Consider the following 26,564-nt stretch of genomic DNA (forward strand, 5'->3'; position numbering starts at 1 on the left):
TTTGGCTTAGTCTTAAACTTCACTGTGGGTCAGTGGGTGTTTGTGCAACATGTGGCACTAGATGTTGAAAGTGGATGTTTACATCTGGTATGCATTGGGAGATTAAGGTAGAGAGGATGAAGTTTTGGGTATGTGTTTTTTGGATGAAGGATAAAGTGAGAATACTTTTATTTCCTCTTAGATTTGAAACATATCATTCTAGCAATGCCTTTGAAACTCTGCCAGCTTTGCCAACCGTAACATTTATGGGATTTTGGACCTAAACTGAACTAGAGAACTGTTTTTAGTGGCAGAGAAAAAGGTTAGTGCATGAAAATAGCTGGGCCTATTATTGACTGCATGTGGTCAGTGGTTTGGCTGAATGTAGGTGGCTCTTTTCCTGTCACTGTTTTCAAGCATATGGCTTTGTGATGAATATAAAACTCTTTCGAAATGAGATCTGCTGCAGTTCTTTTTGCACAGTAGTCTTATGCTATTTAGTAGTGATTATTTTCCTTTTGTCATTTACTTTCAATCCTGTAGTAAAAAAAAAAAACTTTTCAAGTAAAGCTTATTCCTGTTGACATCAAAGCTAAGAGGTTTGAAGAATGTGATCATCTGTGTATAGCAGCTGCTTCTGTCAGTAATATTTCTAAAAGGATGCATAAACTGTGTTGCTGAGTCTTTATTGTAGTTGATGCTGGGATTGTTTGCAGTGGGCAGAAACTCCCTCTAAATGTGCACATGCATTTTGTTTAATGATTACTTGTGTGAAAATCTCTAATACCGAGTTACAACTTCCCTTTCTTTGCTTTTCATGTTTCCAGTCTTGAAAGTAACATTTATAGCAGTTTCTCCCAAGGTGAACTTCTTTTTCCCATTGTGTACAAGACAGCTTGGGTTAACCCAGTGTTTTGTTTCCTTCTTTGTGTGTAGTATACAAGGTGCAACCTCAGAGCTCAGGGAACAGTGAATTTTCTAGCTCCTGCTGCAGAGAGCTTAAGGGCACAACAGGTTCTGTTTAACTTTAACTAAAACAGTGTTACCCTATTTATATCTTTGTAAAAGATCTGGGTGATAGAGCTGTAAATTGTACAGATTGTGGATTGTGTAGATTGTCTGGTGTTTTCAGTGTAGAAGATTCTAGTGAATCTTGTTTTAGCAGCTCTCAGATGCAAGAGCTGATTTCATTCAGCTGAGAGCAAAGTACATTTGGGTCTGCAAGATGCTGAGAACTGCAGCAAGTTTTAGGGGCACAGAGCACTTCATGAGTTGGTTCCATTGCTGTGAAGTATTTTTAAAACAAAGCAAAACTGTTCTGTAGGTTTGGGGGAAATGTTATGGTTTCCTCCTGTTTGAGGGAAATAATATATAGAATTATCCAGTTTTTAGAGTAACTGTAAAAGAATAACTAAATAAACAATGAGGTAACTTGCAGAGCTGCTTAACATATTTTGAATGTATTTGTCAGTCAGTCCTGCATCCTGTTTCACAGGCCTGTTCACACAAGGAATAACGCTGTTGCACAAGTGAGGCTGCTCCTGTGATCATGCCTTACACACTTTTAAGAATTTCGTTTGTTACCTACCTAAAAAAATTACACAATACTATTTGAAACACAAAATCAACTTTTAAATTCTTGAAATAAAAGAAAAACCAAACTTCTAGACACCGTAATTATTGCAACGGTAGATTAGAACTTAGTGAAATATCTTCCTACAATATAACATAACAATATCACTCACAAGTTATTAAGAAATTTCTTTTCTAATTTAAACTAGCCCTTTTGAACTGTATCATGAAGACAGAGCTGTTTTTCCCAAGCATGCTGGGTGAAAGACTGTCACTAAGCAAGAAGTGCTATGCATGTGTTTGTAACTCTGCTTGCAAGAGAATCTTAAGTAATCCCTCATTGCATCCTCAATATTTAAAAAAAAAAAATTCCTTTGAATTTTCCTGAGTTTGGGGTTGTGCAAAACACTCTCAATATCAGCAAGCTTTGTAATGTGTTTTTGTTTGCATTTTGGTTTTTTTTTTTCCTCTCGTTCTGATTTAGGAGTGGGAAAATGCTTGATATTTTGGCAGTAGTAATTGTCACAATTCAGGAGTGCTCTATGAAAGATCTCTTGAACGTACTGATAAAGGTTCCTAACTGATACTGATAATCTCCATCACCTTCATATTCCAAATCTTTGATACATGAAGATGATGGAGATTATAATGATGCCTCAGGTTTTAGCTTTTATATTTTTCACATTCTGTGCTGCTTTAGTGTGTAGTTCTGAGCTTCACATCAGGGCATGGTGAGCTCTCTGCACAGAGCAGGAGACAAAACAATTCCTTCTCTAGCTGGGGACCAAGGACAAATGATCCAAATCTCAGCCCAAGAGCACAAACCCCGTGGGCTGGAGAGAGAAAAACAAGCAGGGTGGGACTGCAGGGGCTAAAGCTGGAATGGGACAATGAGCTGCAAGGTGCAAATGGAGCAGAACTGATCCCAGGGACAGAGCCCGTGCCCGGCTGTGCATTTTGGGGCCATTTTGGTTCATCTTGGGTGCGGCCCTGGCTGGGCTCTGGTGCTGCCCAAGGTGGATCCACGGAGGAGATGCTTTGAATAAATCCCTGCTTTATTCTTTAACCCCCTCCAGTCTCTGTTCTAGGTCAGCCTTCACAAGGCATCAATCAGTATCAGTTCTCAGCATGGGTTGATAGAACAGTATCTACAAAAAAGCAGCATTGCTGATGAGCTTTAATTTTAATTTATGTGAGGGTTTGGTTTTTTTTGTGGTGGTTTTTGTGACAGCAGTTACAATTCCCTTGCCTGTTGTGCAGAGGTCGGAGACCTGCGGGAGCTGCAGACCCTGGACATCTCCACCAACCGCCTGATGACGCTACCCGAGAGGCTGCACATGTGCCTTTCCCTGCAGTACCTGACTGCAGACAGGAACCACCTGTGGTCTGTGCCCCGCCACCTGTGCCAGCTGCCCAGCCTCAACGAGCTCTCCATGGCTGGCAACCGCCTGGCGTTCCTGCCCCTCGGTGAGTCCCCACCTGGGGGGTGGGGGGCAGCAAAACAAACTGCCCCAGACATGAAAAGCAAAGCAACAAGTGAGTTTCTTTGGTGGTCCCCACAGACTCTGTTTATGGAGCTGTCACAGGGATCATATTGTTGGAAAATATGTTAATAAAAAAAATGCAGGTTAAGGTTTCGTGGTTTTTTTTAAAGCTATCAAATTTGCTTTATTTTTAGCTAACCGAGGGGAAAAAGTTTAAATGATGTGCTTAAATATAGTACTGTGTAATCTGAGTTCCACCACTTTGGGTAATGATCTGTTTCTGTTTGCTGGATCTGATGATTTAACTAAGATTCCTCAACTATGGTTTAAAACTTGTTGTGGAGTCCCAGTAACTCCATATAAATTACTTTTCAGCATTAGGAGTGTCAGTACCACATAATCCAGTGCAGGTTTAGTTTGTGCTGTGTACAGGCATCCATCAAAATTTCCACAGTAGTAGCCCAGGGAGGAATTGATGTGCCTTTTGCTCAACCCTTTGAAAATTTGGAAGCGTGGAAGCAGGTCAGGAGTGGGAGGTGCAGTCAGTGTGTGGGGGTTTGCTGGGGGCAGTCACTGTGTGTTCCCTTTGGGAAAAACAAATCCTCCTCCCTGAACTTGTCGCTTTTCAGCCCTGCCACGGGCTAATCTCAGCTGAGATACAGACACACATGCAGAGCTCCCCTGCCATCTGAATAGCCATTAATACTTTTTCTAGAAGACAGAGTTTGGTGTTAATTAGGTGCAGATTAAGTTATGATAATCACATTGGAAAGAAGCTGGAAATTGAGATGGCTAAAAATGAGATCATAATTTCTAAATTAATTACCTTGTATAGGTTTAACTTAATCTTTTCAGTACTAGCAGTTCAGTTTTTAAAGAACTTACTGATCTTTCTGAATTTTTTATCACCTTAGTTTTTATTGCTGGAAACTAAGTGCAAATAATGTCTCCAGACAAAGTGTTGCAGTTACGTCCCAGCATATGCCATTATATAAATGAGAAAACGAGTTCCAGGATGCATCATCCAGATCCCCACTACTAAAACAAGCAAATTGCCTTCCCTTATTTTGGCAAATATTTTTAACTCTCATGAGAGCGAAAGTTTAACGATTTTAATTTTGCAAAAAATCAGTAAGATGAGATGTGAAATTTTAAAGGATAAAAGTTTTTGCTACTTTTGCACTGCACTAGTAGCTTACCTGTGAGCGAGCCATGACCTGGATGAGCCATAGATCTGCCAAAGTTTTAAGTTCAAAAGGAGGAAATAAATCTCTAATATAATGACACACCTTCTTTTTTCTTTATTTTTAGACTCAAATTCAAAACATTCAAAAGGAACTTTTAAAATAACGGGAAACATCAAAGACTGTCAATTGACCTTGTTCAGTAGTTCTTAATACTGACTCACTGGTGAACATTTGGAGATAATTTGCTATCTGTGGATATGAAACTGAATCATAAATCCTAGAGTTCAGAGGAAAAGCAGCACAGTATAAATGTAAATGTTTAATTCTTCCTCTGAAGAATCAGAAGGCTTCAGAGTGGTCAAGATGTGATGAAATAAAGTAGAAGAGAGAGTGCATTGAAAAGCAAAAAGATTAAATCTATCTTCTGTTGTTTGGGAAAATATTTGTCTTGGAGTATTGCTGAAGTTAAGGCATAATTGTAGCATTACTTCTGCTTGCTGCACATGTTGGCTGGTGGGGCTTTTGTGTGTGTTCTTACATCCAACTTCACTTTACCAGTTAATGACTGATAAGGATGCTAAATAATGGTGAAAAATACTGCAGAAATACTTTCAAGTGATAGTCAAGCAAATATTGTCAAAACAATTTTTTGCAGTTAGGGAGCTGTGTTGAAAAGCAGAGAATTTATTCATCTCCTGACAGAATGGTTGAGGTTTTTTCTTTTTCTTATTAGATGTGTCCATGTTAAAAGAAATATGTTTGAAACAAATTGCTTAATGCTTATTAAAGCATTATTTACTTCATTTATTTCACGTGGTGGGTGACATCTACTCAGTCAACCAGGAATCTGTTCTGCCTTGTCCAAGTTTGTCCCTCGTAGCTGCCAGCAGAGCCTCTTGTGAAGTGTAGTGGAAATCTGCATTTTCCTGCTCCTGGATTGACGGCTGCAAGGTTTATTCCAGCAGCAGCACAGCCCTGCTGGACAGGGATCAGGAGGTTCTTTGCCCTGTACATTCTTTTAAGTTTGCAGGCACATGTGTCTTGGGAAAAACAGTGTAACACTGTTAATCAGTTCTAAAATACAGCAAAAATACCTGATCCCACTCCCTGACTTTCAGAACAGGACCATAAACAAGCAGATGGGTAAACAATAGTGAATTAGTAATTTGTTTTGCAGAATGCACCTAAATCTTGGATATGCCAGTGTTTTGTAAAAATCATTTTTCAGTATTTCACTTTATACTGAAAGAAATGAGACACCATGGATCTCAGCCTTAGGAATTGGGTCTTCCTAATAAACTAATTTTTAAGAACAACTCCAGAAATTCTGTGTATAAGTTGAACTGGAAGCTGCATCCTGAACAGTTGTATTATTGTCATGGTAACTTCATGCTCCCTTAGTAAATGGTCTTAGAAATCTGCTGATCATTGTATATCAATCTAGTTACAACATAAATTATCTTTTGACAGAAAATTAACTTTAAATTTTTAGCATTACCGAGTGCTCGGGTGCCTGACAACAAATTCCACTGCAAGCAGAAATGTGAATCTGATGACACTGCAAAAATAAAAATCATTTGTGTAATAAAGTACAAATATAATTAAAATAGGCCATAAATTCTCAAGTGTACTGGCAGTACAGGGGATGTTATGACAGCAAATATTCAGTATTATATCACTTTATTTGGGGGTTTATGTGCACTTTTTCTTTAGAAAATGGGTCTAGTAATTATCAGTGCACAGTAAACAAAGGTCTTATTCTACCTCAGTATATGCTGCTTTTGTGTCCATGCCCTCACAGTATGGTTAAAAGAGCATCAGTGCAGCCACACAAGGGCTTTTGTTCCATCTTCAGCCATGTGGAATGCATATGCCAGGGCCCTGAGGTTAAAAAAAAAAAGGGAAAAAAAAAAAGAGGGAGAAAAAGAAAAAAAAATAGAATTGGGGTTTGTTCAGGACTCATGGCATTTGGTCATTTCTGGGAGAGAGGTCTTTGATCTGGGAGGCTGGAAGGAGGAAAGTGGAAATGTTTTAGACACAGTACAGTGCTTGCAAAAGCCACATGAAAACCTTCTTTGTAGCTTTAGCCTTTTCAGAGATGGGCAGCTTCCTTATTGCACCGAGTTCTTCAGAAGCATGGTTTTTAGAGAACTTTTAACAATATTTGTTGGCTGATATAAGACATAAAAATTAATGTGGATGGGATACAAAGAGCCTTTCAAAGTGATGATTTATTAAAATTTAAACTTTATGGATAATGTTTGAAACTGGGAAAAAAATCTTTTGGAGTCTAGAAGATGCTTGGTTATTTAATGCAAAGAAACTCTATCAAAGGAACATTTATAGTTACAGGCTATTTGGCTTTGGGAATTGAATTTTTCCTACTGAGATATTTTGTCTAACATCCAAAAATTTGCTTTAATTACCTAGGAAATGCAGTCAACTCAGAACTTAGAATCTAAACATAGCATAAGATAAAGACAGAGGGAAGAGATGAGATGCAGCCTCACTCCCCCCTCTCAGTGCATATGAAAAGAACAGCTTTAGGGCTTTTTTTGACTTGCCTGATTTTCAGCCCATTTGCATACATCTGTGTAGAAACCAGCAAGATGAGCCTCTTTTAAAAATTTTCTGCCATTCTCTAAATTAATAAGTTAAACAGTAGCACATTCAAGCTACCCCAGCAACCCATAGTTTCCTGCTGGTTTTAGTCTAACTGGCTTCTGCAACACGAGGGAACATTCTCTGAACATTACATGTCCCATCCACCTGCTACCTGTTTTAAATTGTATTTATTTAATTGTATCCTCACCAGCCTTACAATATTTTATGGTGTTACATTGCCTCTGTGTTGCAGTATTTTTATTCATTGTAGGATAACAATGGGGTTTTGTTTCATCTAAAAATATCCCAGAACTTCACTAAACTATTTTCAGCCCTTCAGTGGTGAGCCCAAATAAATCATCTGGTGGAGGTGATGCTCAGCAGCATCTCCAGCAGTGCCCATCAGTCAGCAGAGGGATTTGTGCTCCCATCCTGAGGCAGGACACTTGATGGATGCAGCAGATAGTTCTGTGAGCTGGAATGTCTCTGGGACAGGGTCAAAGCAGCATGTGATGGTTGAATGTGTCCCTTGATGTCCAGTGACTCTGCTTTGAACAAAGCCCAGATTATGGTCCCTGAAACCCCCACAGACTGTTGCAAAGCAAGGGTCTGTGTTAAAGGGGAGAAAAACCCAAAACTCTTTTTTTTTTTTTCTCTGTTAACACTTTTATTTTAGAAAAGGAGTCTCTTGGTTTTCTGTTGGTATCAGCACTTGTCCTTTATATCAAAGATTTGATATTGTGCCACTCCTCAGCACAAACTTGTAAGGTTTCTGGTGCTCACAGCTGCCATTCAAATGGGTGATAGCTGAAGAGAGTCAGTATATTTTCAGATGGACACACATCTGGGGAGGGATCACTCAAAATATCTGCACTAAGTGGTATTTAGGACTCTTGTGTACAATAAAGCTATTCAGTAATAAAGAAGGGTTTGTATTACCTATTGTTGTAGCAGGGAATGAGAAGAGATCAGTATTCCAAATAGAATTTCTGAATAGAAATATTATGGGATTTGTTTTAATTTTTATTCTTGGTCATGATTACAAAGGGGACAGAAGCTGTGCCCATTTCTCCAGTTACCCTTATTTCTGCCAGCCAAAGTAACTGATAAAGATGGAAGTCAGAATTAGTCAATATTAGTATTGTCTTGCTGTGGCTGATGCAGCCAAATGCTTGTTTATCTTAGTCTCTCTAAGGTCCTCATGAAAGTTTAACAAGTTGGGAGGCACACAGATTATTTGTGTTTTTCATGATGCAGTTTGTCTGGGTCACAGCTCTCCCGTCCTGTGCAGAGGCTTTCAGACTTTGTTCTCCTGGTTTGAGCTTTGCACTAAACATAGAAACCTTTTCCTACCCAGTGTCTCAAAGGGCATGGGAGTGCCAGGTGAGTTGGGCTGCCCAGCTGATCCTACACATCAGCTTTCCTAGTCCAGAACTCTTTCAGACTTTTCTGTTTAGTTCAGTTTGGTGTCTTTTGAAATGTCTCTCATTTGTTTTTCACTTCTTTTAATAGCGGACAGTTTTACCACTCAGTAGACCTTGCTAATAAGCAAAATTCTCATTTCTGAGAATTCTTCCAAGAAACCTAAATTTTCCCGTTTAATTTTATTTTTCTAAGCAAAATAAAATAGATCCATACTCATATGCTTCTATCCAGAGGTATCTTAATAGATTTCTAGTCCACGAAGGCATTACTTAATCATGCTGTACTTGCTTCTTTTGACTACCAGCCATGAATATTTTAAGAGCAGTAATGCAATCAGCACACCTGCAGAAGTATTGATCATTTATTGCAGCCACAACTTTTGATGTCTAACATTCTGCAGTTTAATGCTTTGTGCTTTCTGGGGCTCTGAAATTCACTGCACCACACAGACTCGTTTCTGAATGACTGCACTTGTATTTGGTTAAGGCTAATGAATCCCAGCAAGGATCTCTCCTTGGAGAAGGGAAGGAGGGGGACAGAGCACATTCTTGTGTCTGTCTTGCCCACTTTCCCAAAGATAGAGAAGCTGTGATTTCACTGACATGAGGCCAGTTAATGAAAGCAGGTTTGACCTTATGAACTTGAAGTATGCATGGAGGATTTGAAATCAATTGTCCCTTTGCTTCTTCAAACTGACTTCAGAGTTTGTCAATGTTAAAATTTAATTATTTATAATGGGATTTTCAGGGCTTCTGAAAGGGGGCTTTGTTTTGTTTTAGTAATTTGAAATGCTTGCTTCTAAACAGCTTTTCAGCTCATCCATAATAAAACCATTGGCTGAAATTTTACAACTGAGAAGTACTAATTTATGTTTGCTTACATTGAGTCTGATTAGCTTATTTATAATTAAAGAGAATTGCTTTGCTTATAATTGTCACTATGACATCCTTTCTCCCCTTGACTTTTCTTGTTTTCTAAACCCAGATTTAGGTCGTTCTCGAGAGCTCCAGTATGTTTATGTGGATAACAACATTCACCTGAAAGGCCTCCCATCTTATCTGTATAATAAAGTCATTGGTTGCAGTGGGTAGGTATGAATTCATTCAGATTCATTGTGTACCTGTCCTTGTAAAACTCCTCCTGTATCATACAGCTAGTTATTTTTTGTGTGTCTGTGATTGATTCAGAGCTGATGTTACTTGGAGGGGATTACTGCAGCTCCCTGCTCTGTTTTATTTTTGTAATAAATCTTCTGTGTTAATTGCTGACTTTTGACTATTTTAGTATTAAGGCATAACAGTGAAGTTACTCTGAAAGAATTTGTAATAATAATGTAAGGTCTAGAGCTGACTTTAAAAGTTGGCCAAAAGTGTAGGCTTCACAGAGTTTCCAGAACTAAGGAAATAACAAAATAATTTTAATATATTGCAGCATCTCTTTGTTTCTAAGTGCTCGCATTTCTGTAAGTTGTTGGTCGTATCTTGAAAAGTTATGTGCAGCTCCTTCACTCATTTTACATCCCAGTGTCAGCTTCTTGTAGGTCTTGGTACCTACTAACTAAAGTGACTTTTTTTAGGAGTTATGGATTGACAGGTTTATTTTTACATGTGGATTTTAAAAATATCCTGGGCTGTCTCATGTTTGTGGTTAGAATGCAAGAAAAAAGTGGTCTGTGTAGGACACTGGCTTAATTCTTTCTGCCCTGACACTGGCATAAATTAGGATCAGCACCCCTGATGAATGGAGCCTTACTGGTGTAAAACTGATCAGAAGAGGATTGTCCCCATTACCATCTAATTATAAATTTCTGGTATGCTCACTCTCAGCAGATCTCGCATTAAATATAAATTCCCTCTCTACAGCCTGCACTCTGCTGCAATATGGGAGATGCTGAGTCTTGGCATTTTAAGGTTTTTCTAATATTCCCATGTCAGCTGCTTGGTGATATTTAAATACTTGCAGTTGGATTACAGTTCTGCTGAACTGTGTGACTCGCAAGCTTTTACTAATTTTGTTTTTCAGGAAGGAGAAATTCTAGCCTTTTTTCTTTCAGAACTGATTGTAAATTGTTAGACAGACATTAAATTGACCTTAAATTTAACAGAATTGTATTGATTGTGACCAAAAATAGTCATGATAATGCAGGAGGTGGTCCAACTGCCCTGCCTATTTCAGGTGGTTTTATACAACAACCATGTCCTTTTTTTTCATTTTATTCTCAGTGAAAAGAATTTTATCTCTGCACTGACCTTGGTGAATATCCTACCAGTTCTTTTTGCTGTTCTTACATGTACAGTGCTGGTGAGACCACCTGCTACTGTCTCTGATATTATAAATCTAGTACAGAATTACAGAATCTAGTCTTAAAAATCTGGTATAGAAGAGACTAAAGGAGTTGCAAGTGTTGCAATGAAATTGATTCTTGTATGCCTCTGTGAAATGAAAAGTGATTTTCTTCCTTAATAATGAATGGTAAAAGGAGATAATTTCTAGTAAGAAAAATGTTTTTATTTGTGCACCAAACACAAATAAAACTGTTGTTGTGAAACTATCTTGAAACATTAGAAAATATTTTTAAGAAAAAATTCCAGTATGAGAAGAGCACATATATATTGTTAAGAAACCAAAGGTTTTATTTGATAATGTGCTAAGAGACTTTAAAATTGTGTAATAATGGTCATGTGAAGAATTTCTGTGTTCTTTCCAAGAAAGCATTAGTAACCAGGCTAAGGTTTTCATGGGTCAGGCAAGAGTTGAAGATCCAGGCTTTAGTGCTCTGTCTGGCCCTCCACTGGAGAATAAAATCTGACAAGCTGCTGTTACTGACATAAAGCTTGATTTCTGAAAATAGAATATAAATTGCCTTGTGTAAGTATTGAATCTCTGTCTGGGCATCCTGCAGTCAGACTGACTGAAAAAAGTCTTTTATATGAGAGGTGATGATCTCAGCACTCAAAATAAATTTTGATCTTATTTTTTGCAGATTGGATTTCATAGTCCCCAGTTAGGGATTTGTCAGTCTTGTTGAAGGCAACCAATAGGTGGTCTCAGCTTTTTTTTCCCCTCACTTATTTATCCACCAGGCTTCTTCTGCAGCTCCTATTTTTCCCCAGCTGTTTAGACCATCCTCTATTCCAATTTTTAACCTCCATGGATTTTGTGTGTGGCATTAATAGCCTCACCCTTTACATGAAGTAGACCAAATGTCCCAGCTCTGAACTGCAGAGGCTGTAGCGAGTTCAGGGTTTGTTCCTTAGGGAGGTTGGTATGGGGTTGTTCAGCTTGAAAATACAACACTATAGATTTATTTATTGTGATAACTAACTCATTGGGAATGGATCATTGGAATACTGGATCTCTGAATTCCACTTATATTTTAACCTCACTAATGGGAAAGTATTAAATATTTATCAAGAGGCTTATTGACTTTCTTGCTGTTTAATGCTGCTGTTTTTTGGTTGTTTCCCTGGGCTGTTTCTCCTTTAATCAGAAGAGATGAGATTCTTTGTTGTCAGAGCAGTACTATGAGACTTCTTTCACATCTGATAAGGTTGAGAGTGCTTACCTCCGTTTTAGGTCTAATATCTGGGAAGGCTGACAAATTTGTGTTTCTGTTCCATTTGTTAGGACTGGCCCTAACAAGTTGCTCTTGGCTTCAAATTTCAGTTGTCATAAACAATTCCAATTCCCCTGTTGACTTCCCCAACCTCTTAGTAGAATTTTCCTATGCGTGTCTCTCTGGTATGATCGCTTGCAACAGGGATCACGTAAAGAGTTATTATTTTTACTACGAGCTAAGTTTCTCTCTCTGGATCCAAATAACCTTCCCTTTCCATATATGATTTGGGAAGGGCAAGGCTAATAGACTTATTAGGATATCTTCCCACTATAGATGGCTGTTGTTTTTATTTTTCCTTCATCCGCCCATCCCATGCCCCTCCAAGGGAACTCTGTGGATGGGGAAAGGTGTAGTACAGAATCACCCAGTGCCACTTAAAATGCATTTTTTGGGGGGGCTGGAGTTTGCCTCATGTGTTATGGTTGAGAAATCCATGATTGTTTTCAGCTGCTTGATCCAAGACACAGGAAGCAAACTGTTGGTTAGGAAACTGCTCCCCTCAGTAAAGGATTTACTAATGAGAGGCTAAAAGAGATTGTCACGTGGCAAAGTAATGGGCACGTGGCATACGTGGTTCACCCCCTTGGGTGTGTTCTCATTTCTTTATGTTATTTGATGAGTAATTCCTCCAAATGTCCCATGTCTAGCACATTACAGAAGGTGGGAATCTGTAGAAACATAGAATCAAAGAATAGTTTGAGAAGGGACCTTTAAAGGTCAACCCCACCATGCACTGCTCTCTGCAAGGAATCCTTGAGGGGTGCTGCACTGGAGAGCAGTATCAGGCTTACTTTGGGTTGGTCATCTGGGTTTCCCTGTAAAGTTACTTTTATTGTTTTTTTTCTAACCACTTTCTAAATGTCTTGTGTCCTTCTAGTTGTGGTTCTCCAATTCAAGTTTCAGAGGTGAAACTGCTCTCTTTTTCATCAGGCCAGTTAACTGTGTTCCTGCCAGCAGAGGTGAAATCTATAGGGACAGAAACAGATCATGTCCTGCCTTTGCAAGAACTGGCCATGAGGACCCTCTATAACACCTACTACAGGTTTTTGAAAGGTATGAAATTTTCTGCTTTCTTCAGATTACAGAAAGAGTGAAAGTGTTTTCTGGCAGTGATCGGAACATTTTTAGCAGTTCTTCAAAGGCTTGGGCAAGGATTTATATTTTAAAAGATTTATTTAATCAAATTATGTTTGAAATGCTGCATTAGAACAAAAATGTCCAATATCTCAAACCAGAGTTCCAAAGACTATGTCTGAGGTCAAGTGGTGCTTATAAATGGTTTCTTACTTGAAGCCTGTATGAAGAAGGACACTTTTTTTTGCAGGAGAAACTCTTTAATGGAGATAGGAGATGAGAAATACAGTTCCTGAGGCAAGATCAGATGCATCAGCCAACAATGCAGCTCCTTGCCAGGCAGCACACTCCTAAACTGGCAGACTTGTTATACATAAGGCAGAAGAAATGCGAGCAGCCCTCGGCCATTTCAGCACAGCGTGACAGCTGAGCTGCTTTAGTTCTGCCCCAATTCAGGCTCTCTGCTCTAAAGTGGCCCTTGGCTCATCTGGTTCTGCATCATGCAATCACATGAGTTAGCAATATCTGATGATAACCTGCAGATCCTCTCAGATCTGGATGTGTTGTGACTCCCCACTGTTGATGCTATCTTGGGAACTCTCAGCTTTAAAGGTCAAAGGAGAAAGCGGAAGAGTGGAGAGTTCCAGTGGGAGGATTAGAGGGGTTATGGAAAGGGTCTCTTTGTACCTTGGCCCCTGGAGTAAATCCTCACTGCTTCGCCAGGAGAAGTGTACAAGGAGGTCTGCCTTTTCTCACCCACTTGTGACTTGCACAGTCATTTCTGGAATCCAGCTGTGTGGATGTGGTTCCTGAAGACGCCAGAGAACTTTGCTGTGGGAGTGGGAAGGTGATACTGCAAAATCAGTGTAAGGGATGGTTTGTAAACGGTTTTATACAAGGCTGTGAGGGTTACACCCATTTTCAGCCAAGATGCACAACCTGAAAAAGATGGATTTATATATCCATATACACCCACCCATAGACATGTCCTGTTCTGAGTGAACTTTAATAAAGACTGTGGGCATTAGCACTGCAACAGCCCAGTTTTGGTGAGCAGGAGCAGGGCCTGTGTCAGACAGGTGTATGATAATGCTGTGCTGGGGAAGCAGGTGGCACATATGATTAAAGTAGCAGATTTCATCCGTCACTGCCTAAATTTGCAGTTTCAAGAGTGCTGTTAAATACTTGGCAGCTGCTGGGGAAGTGACAGAAGTGACTGGACTACTTTTCCTCAGTCTTTGCTTGGCTGCAGAGTGTGACCTTTTCTTTCTGACGCACATGTCCTGCTCGTCCCCTCCTTGGGGCCCTTGTGGTACATTGTGTCTGGGGTTCAACCTTGCAGAGGTGGAAAGCTGAAACCAGTGTGATAGCATAAAACTGATTTATCAGGTACTGCATCTTGTCTTGATTACTCAGCACCTAAACTCACTCACCTGTCTTGGCTGTCTCTCAGTTTCTAGATGGAGATTAGCATGTGGGGTTTAATTTATAAAACACTGTGTGGTTTGGGCCAGGCCTGGGAAAGTGATGGCTCTTTCCCAGGAAATGACCCTGGAGTCCCTTTTGGTGAAAATGATGGCATCCTGTAGGCTGTGGGGGAACACTTAACAGATGAGGAATGTATTGATCTTTTTAGAGTGGTCTCTTTGGTTGGGCCTGTGAGAATTATGCTGGGCTGGATTGAATTTCAAGTAATTCCAAATACTGCAAATCTCTTTTTGCTGATGGTGGAGTTTGGGCTTTGTAGCAAGGTTAGCTCTCCTGCTGGATTGGTTGCTGAAATATTTTAATAAAATACTACTGATGTCCTTTTCATAGTATTGTGTTGTTATTAGTTACTAAACATTTGTCTAGATATCTCTGTGTCTAAAAATCCTTTATGATCTTTTAATCCTTTCTAATATTTGCTCCAACTATAATACTTTCACCTGGGTATTTTAGCCCAGTTAAACTTATGCCCACAGATGCTAAACTTGTACATTTAACTTCAACTTTTTGAATTTAGACATGGAAAGCACTATGTGCCTCACTCTAATTGTGGTAATTTGTATTACCTCATTGTTGTTTTGACAAAACCTTAAGAATGTGAGGCAGCTGTTTTCTGAATTGTTCATGGATCATGCTTGTGTTTGCCTTTAGCATGCAATCATTTTATTATAAATATTTTTTGTTTCTTTTCTTCTCTAGATTTAAACTTTCTGACTCCAATCTCACTACCCAAAAGCCTCTTGGAATTGCTGCACTGTCCCTTGGGACACTGCCACCGCTGCAGCCAGCCTATGTTTACCATTGTCTACCCAAAGCTCTTTCCCTTGAGGGAAACTCCAATGGCAGGATTGCATCAAGGGTAATTATACAGGAAATTACACTGGGGTTTCATTTAGGAAGAAAAACACCTTATGGAACAAAGCATATTCTTAAGGATTTTTTTTTTAAATTTAGCATTTCAGATCCAAAGTCCCTAGCCTGTGATTGCATGTATGCATTGACAAATATTTTATTCATGAGTCAACCAAAATATTTCTGTTAGACTGTTAAAAGGGTCTTCAGATACGCTTGTCTCAGGCTGGTGTGAGACAGGAAGGGGTTTGGATAGGATGGGATTGAGCTGTTTGTGGTTGGACAGCACATGCCTGGCAGCTCTGTGCCCTGGGAAGGAAGTGGTACCTAACACAGTAATTGCCCTGATGGTCTCTGACTTCAGATTGCCACCTCCAAACAAAAAGTGCCTCAGGATCAAGATGGAAAAAACCTCTAAATCTAGAGCTTAATTAAAATGTTCTGCAGTAAAATACTCTTGTTTTAATTTCCACACTAATTAACTTGAGATATGCTGTGGAAGCATTCTGCATAGGAACATACATTTTGTAGCAATACATGTTTTTAATAATACTTCAGTTTTATGGTTGTAGCAGTTGTGAAAGTGTTTGCAGGATTCACAAGTCAAGTGCACAAGCCCCCACAGACTTGCTGGCCCACTGAACAGTGCAGTCATAGAAGGGACTCAAAATGTTGATATGGTTCAGGGAATGTTGCCTTCATGTAGATAAAGATAGAAAATGCCTTTAAGGTGAGCCCTGATTGCTTTGCAGTGATTCTTTCCCTAATCCTTATTAGGTCTGAGTGGATACTGTAGCCTTCCGTGAGCCATATCAATGAATCCAGTTTGTGCAATGGAAAAGCATCATCTGAGGAATTTCAGCTTGTACTATTTGAAAGGTAATAAAGGAGGTTTAAAGCTAAGTCACTTTGAGTTAAACAAGCAAAGGTGATGTTAGATTCTTGTTAGAGAATTCAAGTCAAGCCATTAATTACAAAGCATATACCTAAAGTATAAGTTCCTGTATAATGCAGGAACACCACTTAGTTCCTGGCCTGTGGAAATCCATTGATTTGATAGTGGATTTGATCTTCCATAAAAAGAAAAAGCTGCTTTTCCATAGGAAGATCATCAATAAAAGAGAGAAGAGACTAATGGGTGGTTCAGGTTGATGATACCTGTTTTACACAGCTGTATCACAGCCTGTTTTGCTGTGAGTTTGTAACATGAGAAGCATCTGATTTGTAAGCAATTCAGCTTTATGAAATGAAACAACTTAGGTATGCCAAATCTGGGCAGCAGCCAGAGGGCTGCATAAATGCTATTTTGGAAAAGCCATCTTTCTTAGAAAGATCTGATTGCAGAGATTGCACGCTTCAATTTGCCACTCTGTTACACTTCAGTCATATGTCGAAATTCAGTGGATTTCAGGTTGAGTGAAATAATTAACTTCCATATTACAGTCATAATACTCTTAGTCATGTTATAATCATGCTATAAAGAATCTCTTTCAAACATTCAACAGTATCATTTTCTAAGAAAATGATGGAAAACTACTGGCTAGTCACTAAATCCATCTATTATCCTGAATAATTCAACAATGTGAGAGTTTCGACTACTTTGTAATTAATTGCTAAGCATTGCTCATTGTAGAAGATACAGTTACAAGATGATAGACATTATCAGTAGATACCTTTAGGAATTATGAAAATTAAGACTTCACAAAAACATAGAGCTGTTTTGGAAGAACACTATATTAACATTCAAAAATGTAATAATTAAAAATACGTACTTCTGCATGGTTTTCACTTGTTTCAAAAATAGTTATCATTCTTCCCTTAGACAAGAATGTACTGTGTTCTGCAAAATGCCTTTAATGAATCCAATCTTAAGTAGCTGACATTTGATGCAAATCCACAGAAAATGAGATCTAAACAGGGCAGCCTGTCATCCTTATCTCGGTAGCTTGTGCACTTGACGTGGTAAGATTATGTGGAATTGTGGGGGTGTGATAGCTGGTTTAGAAAGATGTGAAGGACAGGGTTTCTGTTCTAAAGAGCTTAAAGTGACCATGAAAACACACAGGGTAGGATCCTGGGCATTTGAACAGCACTGATTAGCACATGCCACATCCATGCCAGTAACTCCTGCCTGGATTTCCGTATCACGTTCTGTATCCTCTTAGAGGGAAGGAGAGTTACGTGTTGGACTGGATTTCTGTATCTGAAGAAGCACAGATGCCATGAGCACTGGGTAAAGTGTGATTTCTGGGTTAGTGAAGAACAGATCTGAACATTTTGAAGGCAGATATCTCAGTCCCTGGCAGGCTGGAGCAGGAGCAGGGTCACTGTGAGGCTCGGATCACACTTGCACAGTGCCATCCCTGCTGCACTGCGTGGCATGGTGTGACAGCACTGCCTGTCACTCATCCTTTCTGAAGATCTGCTTGTTCACTCTGCTAACCAGGGAGGACACTGCCCTTCAGTCATGTCATGCCTACAAGCAGTAATTTAAGAAACACACAAGCAGGGCCAAGGCTGCCCAGCTATTTTCCTGTCAGCTGCTAAACCTGCTGGCTGTGACACTCAGGCACACCCTGCTCAGAGAGAAAAACCACACACTGCTGCTCTAAACCCAGTGCATAAGAAACCAGGAAGGTTTTGAGAGCCCCTACAGTGTTTCCCTGCCTTGGTGTCAGGCACTCAGACACAGCAAATGAACCTGTGCTTTTTCTGGGCTGTGGAGATGGGCTAATCCTGTATTTTACAAACCAGCACGTTGTCTGTGTGGAATGGAGCCAGGAGCTTTAATCTTTACTGACAACTGTTCCCCCCCCCCTCCCCTTTTGTTGTTTTTTTTTCTTCTAGGAGGACAACTGTTAGTTTTGTGGCATACTGCTGCTCCACCCAGTGTCTGCAGACTTTTGACCTACTGAGTTGATAAACATTTCAACCTCCTCAGGAGTGGTGCCAGTGTAAAGCTGCGTTCGAGGCCGTGTCCCCGTGGTACTGGAATACCGTGCGTGCTTGTGCCAAAGCAGCAGAAGTGCCCAATCAGGAACACTCTGAGGCACTTAAATCCTGCCCTATCAAATCTGGATGAACTGCAGGAACTTTTCAGAAGTGTAAATACCGAGCTTTTAAAAGTATTAATTTCTTTCTCCTCCAAGGCAGCACACAAACCAAACACATTCACAGGCTCTGACTTCAGGGTTTCCAGTATTTTTCAAATGTGCCTGATTTCAGGTTGACCCATTGCATCATTTGAGGCAGTTGCATTCCTCTAAGTGGAAAAAGAAAAGTTCATTTATGGCAAACAAATTTTCACTTATTCATCCCTATCCTCTTCCCCTGTACAGCTGCAATCAGGTGTATTGCTGTAAGCCTGCAGAAACCTTTGATGGATCCCAGTGACTTTTCCATAGAATTCAGCCTTACTTTCTCCCTCTCATCTTAATGTTTACTGCAGCAGAGTTATCCCAGTTGTATACCAAGTCTTTGACAGTTCTCTGTGGTATTTAAATCCACATGCTAAAAGCAGATCTTTCTTTCTAGTATCATTAAATACCACAGTTATTTAATGGGAGTAACAGGGATATGTCTGGAGACTGAAGATCCTGTTTCAGTGAAGGCTGGTACTGATGCCTACACTAAGGGCTCTTGCTCCAGCATGTTTGAGGGTGTGTTGTCTTTATTTTCATTGCTTTATTTTTAGAAATAGTTCTCCTTTTGTTCTGTGGAATTCTTCAGGAAGAAGACAACTTTAAGTATCAATTTCCCTTGGAAAAAATCCAACTAGTAATATGATAGTAAACCTTTATATTTATTGTATTTTTACAGTTGCAGGCTATAGATCTGCAAAGAGCTGGTCTTGATCTTTTTCTAGATTCAGCATTTGGCTGATTTGTCCAAGTGTGTCAGTGGATTGTGTGCCTTGGAGAAGGCTGAAGTCCAGGAGCAGGTGTGTATCTCCATGCACAGGTATATTTGCACACATGGATACCTGCACAGAAGGGCTGGGACATTTGTTTTTATACATTAATGGCAGATTTGGTGCAAATTGCCACTCTCTATCATATTTGTGGGAATCTCTTTTTGTTACATCTTGTTTATTTTAAATAAAGAACAAAGGATGGAAAAAAGGCCCAAAATGCCTACGTGACTAAACATTTTGATTTTATACTAAAACAGTTTATACGTGATCAGCCCCTTTTGATTTGTTTTTGAATATATAATATTTTTTTAAATATAATTTGTTCTTTTTTATTTTCTATTTCTTAGGTATAAACCACTTGTTGATTTAGCACAGTGTGCTGCTCTGTGCAGTAGGTAGTTACAAGCTGAAATAGATATGAATGAAACAGTTTGTTATAAAAATGGCAAGATAAAGAGACTTATTTGGTAGTGTATTAGCATATGTTGTGGTGAGGTGTGCGTACTTTGAAGGCAGGAGGCATTAAAATGTTTTCCTGTTGCCAAAGAAGCATTTGTTCCCTCTGCAGGCTTCCTGGCATCTCTTCAATAAATAGAGTATCTTAAGAGCTTAAAAGAGTACCAAAAAGGCAGTTTTGAGGGTGGAATTTTTAGGTTGTGCATGTAACTTGTAAAAATCTTTCCTGGTTTTATTGGGTTGGTTTTAGAGAGTTGAATTAGCATTAAGAAATGTAGAACTTAATCATTCAGGAATGCAAGTATCATCTACTGCTTAAGAATTGTGAAACTTTCTAAAATAAATCCCATTTATTAAATCTGCTTTGCAGTAGGGGAAAGAGCCATCTCCAAGCAGCCTTGGTGCTTTTGGATTTCTGTCTGTGTCGTTTCCCATTGTTTCCATGTTGGAATCCCAGCAGGCCCAGCCACCCCACAGGGTTCACCGCTGAGGCAGCAAAATCCACCTTCAGCTTTATCCTTTTCCTTCAGTACCTCAGAGCTGAGATGTAAACTACCCATGTACAATTATATCTGTATCAGAAATGTGCAAGTGTAGGACAGAATCCACTTTTGTAAGAACAGATTATAAAAGCTATGGTAGTGTTACAGATGTTAATTTTTATACGATACTCTGATCAGGATTTTTCAGTATTAATTTTTACTGTGGCTTCCTCTGTCTTTGAAGGAGATGTTTTCTTGGAAGTTTTTGTCCTCTTTTTATAGCAAGTTGTAGACTTGAAATCACAGTTTATATCTGAATTCAGTCTGTAAATACTATTTTGGAGTTAAATCTGGCTGTGATCACCTAAAAGACATCAGCATTTGTTTTATTAGGAGTCAAGAAGAGTGAAGCTTGATTTTATTATTATAACTATTTATTTATTTTTTTTTCTTCTTCCCATAATCTAATTATTTCTTATTGAGTCTGCATCAGTCTCTTTATTATTGTCTCCAAGTGCAGTTCAGAAGAAATTTAGCCTGTTCTATAAGCAGGATGAATCTCAACTAACACTTTAATAGATGATATTTCAAGAATGGAATGTTCAATAAATAAATGACTTAAACATGCAATTGAAGCTGAAATGTCATACCCTATTTTTATAAAACAAAGAAGGGGAAAGCCAATATATAGACTGAGAATGCAGCTTAAGTTCATGTTTGATGTTTTGGGGTTTTTTTTAATATGAACAGTGTTTGTATTCATCTGTATCTTTGGGTGATATTCTTCTAGATTAAAATAACTCCATTCTCACTTGTCCAAATTTTTCTAAAGTTGTTCTGCTGTAAGAGTATTTCATAACCAGCAAACATGAGAGCCAGCTATGCAAATTGCAGAGAGGGATTTTGTTGCTGATTGAACTGTGCATCACTGGTTTTTCAAGATGCCACAGTGCTTGGACTTCTCTTTAGTTGGTTTGTTTCTGGGTAATTTTTGATTTCTTGCTCTGGTTTGTCAGGTTAGTCCCCACCTAGGTAATTTTTTCTGTGTACTGCAAAACATCAGGTGCCAGATGTTGAAAACAATTACCATCTGAAAAGTTTTTTTGTTGTTAACAGTAGATCTTAATTTTTCACTTAGGGTGGAAGCAGGAAAAGTTTTTTGATTTCTATTTTCTCAAGACATTACAAAGAGAAAGGTGCAGGAGAGGCATGAGATAAAATAAGTCTTTAACCCATTGATACTGCTATAAAATTTTTCTAAGATTAACTCCAATTATAATTAGGGATCACAGGCATAACTTTTGTTTAAGTTGTGATAGTAGAGTAGGCACCATGTTAATAAAATTCCAACCCTATATAGAGGTAGCTTTTGGTTCTGCCATGAAGGAAATGGAGGAATCTCTGGCTTTGTTTAAAAATCCTTTTGAGTGCTTTTGCCATGGACACTGTTACATTCAGAGCACTGTTCCTGGGAACCTTCCTCATCATCTCTCAGAGGATCAAAAATGCCCTTTCCTGTACAAAGAGCAAGGTCTAATATAAAGAAATGTGTATTTTTCTGTTTTGATGCTTCTCCTGGGCTCTTACCACGGTTCATTACAAACCTTCTATTTACTTGGTTGTGGTGAGGTTGAGATGTTGCTCTGAGCAGAGCAGTGCTGTTTATTGCCAAGTTGGCTTCAATTGCTGCAGATTGAATTCTGCTGAATCCCTTTTTCTGGCATTGAGGGGAGCACAGGACTGTTCTAACACCCGTGTGGGAGCAGCGTGTCAGGTTCTACTGACAGCACAGCCCAGCTGAAGACTGCAGAGTGACAAACCTGTCACTAGAGAGGACAACTGGCTTTTGAAGGCCACTTTGGCCCACCACAGTACCACTGATAACAGAAGAGTTTTTGCCCTGATGTCAGTGGACAATGGGTCAAGTTCTAGTTGATGAGAGGGAGGAATGTGTGTTGCCATCTTTGTATTTCTTGCAAAAACTGGGACGACACCAGAATTCATGGCTGCTGCTCTGTCTGCAGCTGCACTTCCATAATTCCAAGATGTAACTATCTTTGCCTCTTACCTCCCTCTTAATACTACTCATGTTGTTGCAAAATGTTATAGTTAACTTGTGATGGAAGAGGCTGAATAAATTGAATCCAGAGTTTTTATTACTTTTTTGTATTGCAGACCTATTTTGTAGGAGACCGAAGGTCTGGTGGAAAGAAATGGCAACGTTCATGTGAAGTCTTCATTGCTTTTGCTTTTATGTGCCCTTTTTTGGATTATAACTTAAACTCTGTTTGCAACTGAGTTCATTCTGTGTCTGTGGAAAGCACATGTGCATTGCTTTCTTGCTCTGTATTAACCAAATGTCACTTAGTGTGAAGGTGAGCTTGCTAGATGGTTTATTTAAAGTTAGTGGTGCAAATTATTGTATGTGCTTGTTAATAAACTATATTTTTGGATAGAATTACCATTCATTAAAATTAACTAAATTCTTGCTCCTGGGACTATTAAGCTATGTTAGAATGTAGCATTTAATTTACATTTCAGTTCATTTGCATGGTAATTAGCTAATAAGTCTCTTGTCCCAAGGCTGAAGAGGTGGGGTGAAGACACTAAAAGCACTCCCAAGCCCAAAACACCACTTCAATTCATTTAATCCCTTTGTCTCAGACAATGTAGTTCATCAGATCTTGCATAATAGGAACAAAACCCATATGGAAACATTACTTCAGACCCTTCCACGGATTGATCAAAAGGAAAATAAGTTTCTGTAGGGCTGTACTGCCACCCTGATAGTCCAGAGATGAGGCTGTGGTTCATGGATTCCTTACTAAGCAGCATTCAGCAGCTTTTTTTCCTCATTTAACAGATATCATGGGAACGAGGCTGCCAAAAATAAGTAGAAATTAAGCATCTGTTTTTCCAGTTGTTTCACTCCTTGCTATGCAGCGTTTTGCTTCAGTCAAAGCTGCTGCTCTTCATGTTGGGATGAGTTCTTTGAGCTGGATGCTGTCTGGATTTCTGTGTGTTGGGTGAATACTCAGTGTCCATTCTCCAGTGAGACTTGTGGTGGCCAAGGTGGCTCAGATCAGTTGTAAACCTTGCAGGTTTAGGTGCTGTCCAGACTTTCCTGAAGCCTGTTTGGTAGTTAGTTTACAATTATTTGCCTTTTTTGTATTTTACAAATGACAAGGTAACTTTTCCTGCCCTTGCAATGGAGGTAACCTCTGTTTGCCTGGCAGCAGGAGGAGGATGTGAGTCCCTTAATAAATGGGAGAACAACTCTTAACCTATAACTTTTACCAGCCACTGATGTGTCCCTTATGAATTAGAAAGAAAGAAACGGGAGAGCTTAACATCCTTTTCCTTTGCAATTAAAAGTACTTGGCATAAATGCAAGCTAAGTGGAAACTTCAGTGACTGAATAATGCTATTGTATTCAGGAAATGAGAGGAGCTGAGATCTCACTTGGAAAGGCACTGGATGTTTTGTGACTTCTAAGCCAAGATTTAGGGCTGTTCTATGTGGTGGCATTTTGAAAACTTGAATGCCAGGTTGAACCCGCTGCATCTGTGTCCCCCAGCTTCAGCAACAATTTCATGTTACAGTAGAACCCTCTCTAGCCTGCACTGAAGAACCCCACCAATATTCCCTCTAGCTGGCTCAGGACTATCAGATTTCTGTCTGCTGCTTCAGCAAGAAAGAAAGCAGGAGTTGACCATATGCTTTTTTTATCTTTTCACATTTTAAATAATAAACCCCTCACGTCAGGCTCTTTGAGCACCCACTGTGCCCTTCAGGCACCTCCTGCTCCCAGGCAAAGACCTTGACACATCTGTGAGAGATCTCAAGTCTCAAGAACAGTTCTGTTGTTGGAGGTGCTGAAGTGATTTGCCTTTCTGATGATGCCTTCCAAGTGGCAATCAAGGGCTAATTTCTCAAGTACCCTGATGCTCTTTTGTATGTTCATGAGGAATGTAAATATTGACTGGCTCTTTCTGCCAGAGGAAGCTGCCACTCGTGGAGCCCTGTGTCCTGGTGCTAAATATGACTACAGCCACGTGATGAGGCCTGGCCATGAAATCACAGAGTATGCTGAGCTGGGAGGGATCCATCAGGATCATCCAAATCCTGGCCCTGCCACAGGACACCCCAAGGTGTTCTGCTGTCATTTGCTGTGAACCTCACACAGTTATTAGGAGGGTTAATCTTTTTCCTCAAGATCAGTTGAGAAAGCTTTCTTGTAATGAAAAATGCAATACTGTGTTTGTTTATTGATCAGTACTATGAATGTTCTCTAAGTGCACTATTATAACAGCAAATCAAGCTATTTGATTAAGAAAGCAAAAAAATGCATTGTTAAATCCCATTTTGGTGCACAGAGGGTCCATTGGGAACACTCACATTTTGTTTAGGAATGAGAAAGAGAGCTCATAATTCATCACAAAATGCAGGTATGGTCTAAAGATGCTGACGACATTGCCCGGATCTCATGAAAGAATAAATTTAAGAAGATAACCAGTGTTTCTTCTAGGGGTAAATATTAACTAATTGTATCAAATATGCCCCATTTTGGTTTTTTTGTGTTTTGATTTCCTAAAATTCGGCACTTGTAGCTATCATTTAAATCTTACTAGGTTTCCTTTATACTACAGAATCCTAACCATTGATTTTTATTGTTCAAGCCATTAGAAGAATCAAGCTGAATATTGTTAGGTCAGTTTGTGATAACTGTGATTGCTTTGCTGGCACTGAAGTTCCAAAGCAGTCTAAGCATGGCCTTGAATTTGGCTGCCTTTGATTTTGCTGTGTCTCTGTTGGCTCTCCAGTTTCATTTTGCAAAAAGCTGAATCAATGGAGATGATACATGAAGAGAAGAATTACCAAGAAAAACAGCTTTAACTTTCTTCAGAAAGCCTGGCTTGGAATAGGGCTGGCAAGGTCTCCTATATGAATTCCAGGTAAATGCTCCTTTTAAAGCAGGATGAAAAACAGTGGGTTGTAGGCAGTAGAGAACCCCATGTCTAAAAGTACCAAGATTAATTATTCTCTATATTCACACCTTACTGTTCTATGTCTTTGGTTCTATAAAAACTGAGTAACTGCCCAATAGGGAGTTTAGTTGTATCTTACATCTTTGTAGAATTAAGATTGATTTTATACTTCTGACACGCTCATTACTCTTCACAGTGTAATGCCTCTTCTGTTTCTCTGCCTGTATAGTTGTAAATAATAGCCCTTGTTTCCTCCCTCAGTCCTCACTCCTGACCAGAAAATGTTGTTCTGCTTTCTGGTTGGAAAACAGACCCTGTTGTGACCAATATTAGAGCAGTTTGTTACCTGCACAGTGACACAGGTTTGTGCTCCACCAGAGACACCACCTAATAACATTTCTGCACAATTACCTGGATCACAAATACGTGTTCTGTTCTGGCTGCAGATGAACTGAGGGATATCTAACTTGAATTAATGAATTAATGTATATCTAATCCTGGCTCTTAAGCCTCCATGATGAAACATAGGGGCTCGAGTTGCTCCAGTAGCTCGGTCTAGACTGTAGCCAAACTTCTGTCTGATCCCTATAAAGATACTTTGGAGAAGGTTTGAAATGAAAACCTCTATTTAATTATCTCCTTTTTCCCTCCTCCCTCCAGGAGGCTCAGATGGTGCAGGAACTGATACCTGCTAGCTAGAAATGTCTTTCCAGGTCAGTGTTGTGCCAGCTGTCCTCCCCGCCGCGCCGGTGTCGCGCTGGCTGCCGGCCCTGCCCAGCTCCTGCTCGCTGGCCCCGAGCTGCCAAGATGGAAAATATTGATTCCAGTCCATCTCATTGAAGTATTATCATGAGGTGTTCACAGACATGCTGGGACTGGTCTTTTACTTACAGGAACATTTATCCAGGGGGATCTGGTGCGTTATGTAGCAAGAAACTGCAAGAGGCAGAATGAATTTACTGTTTTCACTTACAGTCAGTAGCCTGAGACCTTACTGTGGCTTTAGCTATTCTTGATTAATTTCATATGTGGATGCTCCTATTCCAGAATAAAAGTGCCTTGTTACGAAAGAATTTAATTCCTTTAATTTCATTTGGGAATAAATATATCCACACACCTGGTATTTAAATCTGAGAGAACTATTTCTTTATAAATTTACACCCTGTTCTGTTTTGGATCAGATCTTGTGTGTAGCTAAATCCTTCTATTTATTTAACAAGATCTGATTTATTGCTCAAAATTCTTTCTTTTGGGAAGTACCTGGTTGGAAAATAAAAATTCTGCTTGCAAGGATAAGACTGGGTGGAGAGGGGGGCAAATGAAAAATTGTGAAAACAACTGGTTTGGAAGCACTGCATTGGAAAACATTGTTACATGTCAGGTCTTATTCTGCTGTTTTATTCTGAAACATCTGGCTTTTGACACTTAAAAAAAACCTATT

General features: G+C 39.4%; 1 protein-coding gene across 7 annotated transcripts in view; it reads left to right on the forward strand.

The window, feature by feature from the left end:
• The window catches only part of LRRC28 (leucine rich repeat containing 28), a 56,037-nt gene extending 29,841 nt beyond the window's left edge, over positions 1–26,196 (forward strand). For 6 of the 7 annotated variants that reach the window (XM_036389475.2, XM_036389473.2, XM_036389477.2 and 3 more), the window contains 5 exons: positions 2,812–3,018; positions 9,236–9,338; positions 12,748–12,923; positions 15,132–15,291; positions 18,132–26,196. In XM_036389475.2, the coding sequence (XP_036245368.1) occupies positions 2,812–3,018; positions 9,236–9,338; positions 12,748–12,923; positions 15,132–15,291; positions 18,132–18,204 (719 nt within the window). In that variant the 3' untranslated portion in view covers positions 18,205–26,196. Of the gene's footprint in view, positions 1–224; positions 302–2,811; positions 3,019–9,235; positions 9,339–12,747; positions 12,924–15,131; positions 15,292–18,131 lie in introns of those variants that run through there. The other variant, XM_054516227.1, reaches the window with a different exon arrangement.
• Positions 26,197–26,564: the final 368 nt, after the last annotated feature.

Source organism: Molothrus ater, chromosome 13 (genome assembly GCF_012460135.2).
Source record: "Molothrus ater isolate BHLD 08-10-18 breed brown headed cowbird chromosome 13, BPBGC_Mater_1.1, whole genome shotgun sequence".
NCBI lineage: Eukaryota > Metazoa > Chordata > Aves > Passeriformes > Icteridae > Molothrus > Molothrus ater.